General features: G+C 51.1%; 1 protein-coding gene across 1 annotated transcript; it reads right to left on the minus strand.

The window, feature by feature from the left end:
• Positions 1–622: 622 nt before the first annotated feature.
• Positions 623–4055, minus strand: HOXC12 (homeobox C12). The gene is made up of 2 exons (XM_013200991.3): positions 3304–4055; positions 623–2492 (listed from the first exon to the last, which is right to left on the minus strand). Exons 1-2 carry the CDS (start codon positions 3866–3868, stop codon positions 2254–2256), a joined length of 804 nt encoding a protein of 267 aa, XP_013056445.2. The 5' UTR covers positions 3869–4055; the 3' UTR covers positions 623–2253.
• Positions 4056–7273: the final 3218 nt, after the last annotated feature.

Below are 7273 nucleotides of genomic sequence, written 5' to 3' on the forward strand. Positions count from 1 at the left end.
CAAAAATAATAAAAATAAAAATAAAAAATAGTAAGGGGGAGGTGGGTAGAAGGGGAAGCAGCCGGGGAAGGGGTGAGGGAGGAAGGAGGTGAGCGGCGGGGGCTGCGGGATCCTCCTGCCCTGGGAAGGGAAATGCAGCTGAAAGAAAGGCTCCTTGCAGCCCAGGGAGGGATTGTGAAGGAGCCGGCTCCATCCTTTGCAGCTCGTAAATAAAAGCATTCCTCGCCGCTGCTGGTCATGACCATGAACGCGGGGAAGCGAGAGCACGTGGTGAGCATCCAGACTTCCCAGAAAACGCTGCTTTGCCATAAAATTAATCCCCCCTCCGATATAAAACGAATGGAGCAAAGCACGGCGTGGCAAAGCAGCGGGCTGCAGCACCGTGGCCCCCTTCTCCCCTTTTAACCTGAATTAAAAATTCCCATTTTTCCTTTTTAGACTGAATTAAAATTTCCCATGCAGGCAAAGCTCCTCACGGCCCTAAATCTGCTGCTCCCCCTTCCTGCCCTCGCTGCTTCGCCTCCGCCGACCACCTAAAAGTGCCTTCACAACACACCTGACGGGGAATAGCGAAAATTGGTGTTTTTTCTCCAGGAAACCCGAGCACACGTACAAACAAAACACGTCGCATCCTACCAGGCCCCCCTCTACTGCCCTGGGAGGGAAAAAAGCCAGACGGGGCTTTAGGGAGCCGACAAACACCCCGTGACCCCAAACTCTAAGACCTCTTCTTAACGATGGGGCTGGCTCTATTTGCAGCTAGAGTGACTTTTTAGGGAGGTAAAGCAAGCATTGCCCTTTCTAGAATCGTGTAGGTTTTTAACCTGATGGGCAGCTGGGGAAGGAAGGCAGGGTTATCTTTTCCCTATAGCTGAATAAGACATACTTCCTTAAAAGAAACCGCAGTCTCATTCTCTCATTCTCTCTCTCTCTCTCTCTCTCTTTTTTTTTTTTTCCCTTTATTGGGAAAACAGCACCCAAATGGCAAAGCTCGTCTTTCGAGCCATCTCAAGGACAGAGATGCAGCTCGCTCAGCCAGACTCCAACAGGCTGTCATCACCGGAGGGTACAAAAAATGAGGATTTTTTTCTACCTCTTTTCCTACATTGTCATCAATAAACACAGCAAAACAGCATAAATACTCCGTCAGCAGAGCTGTTTCAAAGAAATGTCATTTTTTGGGGGGGGGACACACGAATATAATTTGGGGCTAGTGCAGAGAACTCACTTGGCTGTGATTTCAGAGAGCAAAAATCTCCGAAAGGCTCAGTTTAACGTGGAGGGGAATTCAGATTTTCCTGGAAGGGTTTGCTAGAGGTGCGTGTGTGCATTTTACTTCTTGTGACAGTCTGGCATTGGGGACACCACCACCGCCGCCTGCACCAAAGCCTGGGCACAGCCACCCCCGTCAAATCTATAGGGACACAGTGTGATACACGTACCTCATATATTATATAGCTATATACCATATACACCGGATATATACACAGTCTTTGTCTCTCGCCTTTTCCTAAAGATATTGCTTGAGCCTAGCCGCAAACCTTCCTTTTATACTGACCCCACACACATCTGGGTAACACCGTGCACTGAAAAAAAAAAACTAAACATCCTCCATGCGGATGGGGGTCCGGTGCTTTAAGACGACGTACCCCATCCACATCCTTATTCCCCCCCCTTTTCTTTTTTTTTTTTTTTTCCTATTTTCCCCTCCCCGCTTCGCACGAAGCCCCGAAGCAGCCCCAAGAGGTGCGGATTTCGCTCTCCTCGCCCTCGCCCCGCTCTCGCCGCCTCCGAAGCCGAGCGGGGAGCGGGGAGCAGCGGCCCCGACGGCCCCCGACGGCTCCCGGCGATGCACGGAAACCCTACCTGCGCTGCTGGCAAATGACCGGCGGCTGAAGTCGCACTGAAAACCTCCCCTTCAGCACGCCGAGCATCTCTGGAAGCAGCAGCCCGGCCGCCGGGGCTGCCTCTCGCCAGCCGCAGTCGCTCGGTCTCTCCCCCCGCAGTCGCAGCGGAGGAGGCGCATGTTCTTGTACTCTACGTGCTGGCTGCCGGGCTTCGTATTTTAAGGGAAACTGGTTATTTATTAATATTATCTCTTTATTCATTTATTTCTGGGCGGGGAGGGGTGTGTGGGGGGGTGAAGAGTGGTCAGGTAAAGTCCCTGGAGCTCGGGTGAACGCTAGAAAGTCTATGTAATTTTTTTTTTTTTTTTTTTTTTTTTTTTTACCCAACACGGACGCTTTTAAAACTTTAAAAGAAAGAAAGGGCTTGCTCTCTCAGGAGGAGTCTTTTCTTTTTCATGCGCCGATTCTGGAACCAGATCTTCACCTGCTGGTCGCTCAGGTTTAATCGGTCTGAGAGCTCCCTCCTTCTTTGGCGAGTAATGAATTCATTGACCATAAACTCCCCCTCCAGCTCTGCCAGCTGCAGCTTGGAATAGGGTTTTCGCTTTTTCCGGGACCGTGTGTGCATCGGGTACCAAGGAGCACCTGGCAAAGGGGGGAGCGAGAGGGAGAGTTGAGCATTTTGCAAGAAAAAAAAAGAAACTCTTAAAAAAATAAAAATAAAAATAAAAAAGAAGGGACACCCTCAGGACTCCTCTCCGCACCTCCCTTCTGTCCCAGTATCCCCTCTGTCCCCGTCCTGGCGGTGGCCAGAGGTGCCCAGGGATGCTCGCAGCTCCCTCCCAGAGCCGCGGGCGATGCGTGGGAGGCAGGGGAAGGGAAAGGCGGGGAGCGTTATAACCGGGGCACGGAGCGAAAGACGGGCACCAAGCGGGCGACAAGGCTGGGGACACCCCCCGGGATCTGGGGGTGTCCGCCGACGCTCCAGTCCCTGCGGCAGGGGGAAGAGCCGGGAGACCTGCATCCAAATGGCAGCGTTGAAGGCTGCGGTTTTTTTTTTTTTTTTTTTTTTTTTTAAGCTTCCCCCCCCCCTTTTCCTCTTCCTCCCCCCCCTTGCCTCGTGTAGACACACCTCTGCGAAGTCCCCAAAAAGCGCCTCGACGCTCTGCCAACCGTCCGCGCCGTCGGTCGAGGAGGGATGCGCAATCACTATCTCCCTCTGCCTCTCTCTCTCTCTCTCTCTTTTTTTTATGGGATATTTACATGTTTATAGCCTTTTCTTTTAAAAGAAGCACCACCTAATAAAACATTAGGGATTTCGGTGCTACCCCTAGTGGTCTCAGCACACATAGGCACGCCGCTTCCCATCGCTGAGCCCATGAATTACACCACGAAGCAGCCCCAAGCCGGCAAGTTTCCAAGCAAACCGCCCCCCCGACGCCCTCCCGGGTCTTACCACCGGTGCCTAAAGTGCTGCCTTGGTTCAGGGGGGACACCAAGCCCCCCGCTTCGCCGGCCGTGCCTTTATTCCCTTCATTGAGCAAGGACGAGCTGGAGTCTGACTCCAAGGACTGGCACGACGGAGGGTCGTGGGGCACTGCCTCGGCGGCCGGATAGTCATATTTGCTGAAATTGCCCCCCATGCCATTGGGGAGGCCGGCTTCGAGGGGCAGCAAGGCACTGTCCCTGCCCCTCTCCTCCCGCTTGAGCCCGGCCGTGTCGGAGCAGGTTTCCCGGTAGTAGCATTTGCTTTCCTCCACCCGGGCGAGGTCGCAGGCTCTGCCGAATGAAGGGTTAATGGAGACGGGGCTGCTCAGGTAGGGCTGCGGGTACCCGTTGCAGGGCTCCGAGGATGCCCAGGGCAGGGAGCAGACGTTGTCCCGGCGGGGGTAGGAGAGGGACGGCAGCCCGGGCAGCTGCCCTCCGGAGGCTCGGAAATTGGGGAAGTAGAAGGTGTCTCCCGTGTGGATGTTCACCAGAGGTCCCACAAAGCCGGGATTAAGGAGGTTGTGCTCGCCCATTTCCGCGGGCCTGACCGAAAGCTTCTACTTTATTGCTATCTGACATTAAACATAGTTAAACCGACGGCTCGGCCCCATTGGTCCGGGGGGGTCACGTGAGCCCCAAATTGCGCTGGGAGGGAGGGGGGGCCCTCCCCTCCCCTGGCAGCCGAGACAAAACACAACAGCAAGTTCCGCCTTTTTACGCCTTTTCTCCCCCCCCCCCCGGCCCCTCTTCACCCCCCAATCATAAAAAATCATAAAAAATCCCATAAAGCATTTTATTAAAAAAAAAAAAAAAAGGCAACGGCTCCCAGCGCTGGCTTGAGAAATGCGAGACACCCTAAAATGTCATATTTAGCATAAAATAATCGATAGGCGATGGTTTTGCCCCAAAAATGCACCCCTCCCCCGGCGGCACTTCGGGGCCCTCTACCAGCTGCAAAAGCGAGACGGATTCTCATTAATTAGCTCCTTTATTAACTAAAACAGTTCGAATTTACAATATCTCCCCAATAAATTACTATTAGATATTGTGTCATATAAAGTTTACAGGCTTTTTAAGGAGACGAATGATCGTGCCCGCAACAGGCTCATATTTACGCGCGGTGGGATGGGAGCCTTGGAGGCTATCTGAGACCTTTTCGACTCTTCTGCCTTTTTTTTTTTTTTTTTTTTTAATTATCATTTTTCCCTCCTCTAAGACCGGGTGGCTTTGTCGTGGACTGGGGAAACGCAGCCTCTTCCAAGGCTGCAGCCTCTCAAGAAGGGCTGGAAGATTTTTAACAATCCTCAATCGCTTTTATTAATGATCTGTGTCGACTAAAGCAAGACAGAAGAACAGGACTGTATACAGCCTTAATTTACCCGGTATATATTCCATACGCAGGAAGACGCACACACATGCAGAATATGTGCTCTTTTCTCATTTCTTTTGCCTTCTCCTAAAAGGAGAAAGAACAAAAATGAGAATTCTCCCCAACCCCCACGCCGCTCGGGTCCCCACCCCTGGAAATATAGGTACACACACACACGCACACACACGTATCTGGTTCCTCGCCACCTTATAGCAATATATTCTGTCCTCGTAACACTACAGAGCTCTTCTTCCCTCCCACCCATCGTCTTCTCCTGGTCATACTGAAAAGAGCTTCTGCACAGGAACACAAGGGAGTGGGGAAAAAAAAATCAATACTGGCTTCTTTCACTGCAAAATAAACACGTTGGAGGGAAGGAAAAAAAAATTACTGCAAAAGGTGTATTGTATGGAAACCCGGAACCGGGAAAACGCGAAGACATTTGATGGTGCTTTATGCTTTTTGGGGGTGTTATTTCCCTCCTTTTATTTTTTATTTTTTGGTCTTATGCCCATTTTCCCCCTCCCCCCCCCTTTTTTTTTTTAAACCAAAATGCCCACCCCGTTCGCTTTATTTTTGCATGGCTTTGCATTCCTCCCTGCCTTAAGCAACTCCCAAGCGCTCCCTTGCCAGGTTGCCTCTGCGAAGTACCGTAAATATTCCTGTATAGGTAAAACCGCTGCGCGGGAGCGGAGGCGCTCCGCGGAGGCTGAGCCGGGCTGGTTCAGCCGTACCTCCCCAGCTGGTGCCTTTCCAGACAGCAAACATCCTCCCCCCTCCAATATTTGAGATATTCCTCCAGCATAACATCATTTTTCCCGCTTCACCCTCCTCCTCTGGCAGAACACTGGGGCTTCTGCTCAGCCCCCTCCCAGCCCTGTAGAAAAATCAGGTGCCAATAAAATAACTCCTTTAGCTGCTTTTTCGTATTCCATGGACAGCTCCTGAAGGTGAAAAACCTATTTTCCATGTTTCCCATCTCTCTTTCTCCCTGGCACATCTATGGATACGCTACATACATACCTTGCAGAGATACGTGCATACCTTCCTACACGCTTTGCCTGTGAAGGAAGAAATACGACTACTAGAAATATTTTGCTAGAATGAAAGTTTAGCACTTTTTTTTTTTTAAACCTTGCCAAGGAATTTTTCTCCCTGCAGGTATAAGTGCAAAAGCTGCTTGCAATTTCTCCAAGAGTGTCGTCTCAGTGCAGAAGAAGCGCTCGCAACACTGGGCAACCGTGGAGGGGAATAGTTTATATAAAAATGAGCACGTGATCCCCGTAGGTTGCCATATGAATTGGCTTTGTTTGCTGTTTTTTAAAGAAAACCCTTCCTCTACCATGCTCTTGCTTTGCAAAATTCCCCATATAAGACGTGCCCGGGTGCTGTACGGCTTTGTTCTCCACCGGACCATGGAAAAGTCCATTTTCGCTTCAGAGGAGTCTCGGCGTATTTGGGGCTTTTCCTCTATATTCAATCTGATTTTTGCAGGGTGGAAAAAAAAAAAAAGTAAAATAAAAAATCTGATGGTACCTCCAAAGAAACATTTCGGGAGGCGGCTGCAGGGCTGAGCTGCGGAGCAAGTGAACCACAAACTGCGCGCTGAGTCCTGCGGGAAGGGATATTGTTAGCGTGGGCATCACAGCAAGGCAGAGGGAGAAAAGCACCCCCGGTTCCCTCTTATGTTTATTTTTCGGAGAGCCTAGAAATGCTACAGCCGTGCCTAGAAATGGATTAAGCGATGCACGGCGTGGAGCGGAGGTCCCTGCTCTTGGTGGCCTTCGGCTCCAGCGGGAACAGGGCTCAGCGCTGCTCCTGCTGCAACCAGACAGCAGGTCCAAGGAGGGGGGGAAAAAGAATCCTAAGGACTCCTGAGCAAAGCTGCCGTATTTCCCTGGGAATTTCTTCCCCATTAAAAATGCATTTCCCAGTTCAGGTTGAGCGCTTGGGCTTTTCAAATACTCAACGCAAACTGAGCAGTGCTTAAAAAAGAAAGCCTGAGCCGAGTCCTCCTGCTTGGGGCACTGGCACTGCTGCTTAGGCAGCCTCATTCGTGCACAACCCACCCCGAGCGCCGGCTCCAAAAATATATCCCGATTTCTACCTCATGTTGCTTTGAGCAACCCCCCTCCTTTTTTTTTCATTTTTTTTTCCGCGGTGTTCCTCCCCCAGAAAAGTTGCCCAGCCCAACTAGAAATCTCGGAACCTTTCCCCGTTTGCAGGAAAGCCCATTTTCAGGTAGAGTCCTTGTAGAGGCAGATATTTAATAATCCTGATGAAGGGTTTATTTCCTCCGCCTCTCCATGTCCAACACGCAGCTTTCGGGAAATGCTCGTGGGAAGAAGCCGGGGAACGCTCCGTGCCTGTGGGAGCCGGGAGAACAGCCCCCGAAAAAGAGGAGAGGAAAAAGAGGCTGCAAAAGCAAGATTGCAACGTCTCAGTTCAAGGTCACTGTCTAGTGTAGTAAATAGGATCGACATCTTATGCTAATGACTGTCTCGGATGAGCATCAGTCATTGCAGAGAAGAGCCCGGGGGAAACAACCCCAAGTTTGGGGCTGACTTTG

The sequence above is a fragment of the Anser cygnoides genome, chromosome 32 (assembly GCF_040182565.1).
Source record: "Anser cygnoides isolate HZ-2024a breed goose chromosome 32, Taihu_goose_T2T_genome, whole genome shotgun sequence".
Classification (NCBI taxonomy): Eukaryota; Metazoa; Chordata; class Aves; order Anseriformes; family Anatidae; genus Anser; species Anser cygnoides.

Coding starts and splice junctions, on each gene's coding strand:
- HOXC12 (XM_013200991.3), bottom strand. CDS start 3,868: ATGGGCGAGCACAACCTCCTTAATCCCGGCTTTGTGGGACCTCTGGTG. Junction 2,493..3,303: donor CAGCACTTTAGGCACCGGTG/GTAAGACCCGGG, acceptor CCCCTTTGCCAG/GTGCTCCTTGGTACCCGATG.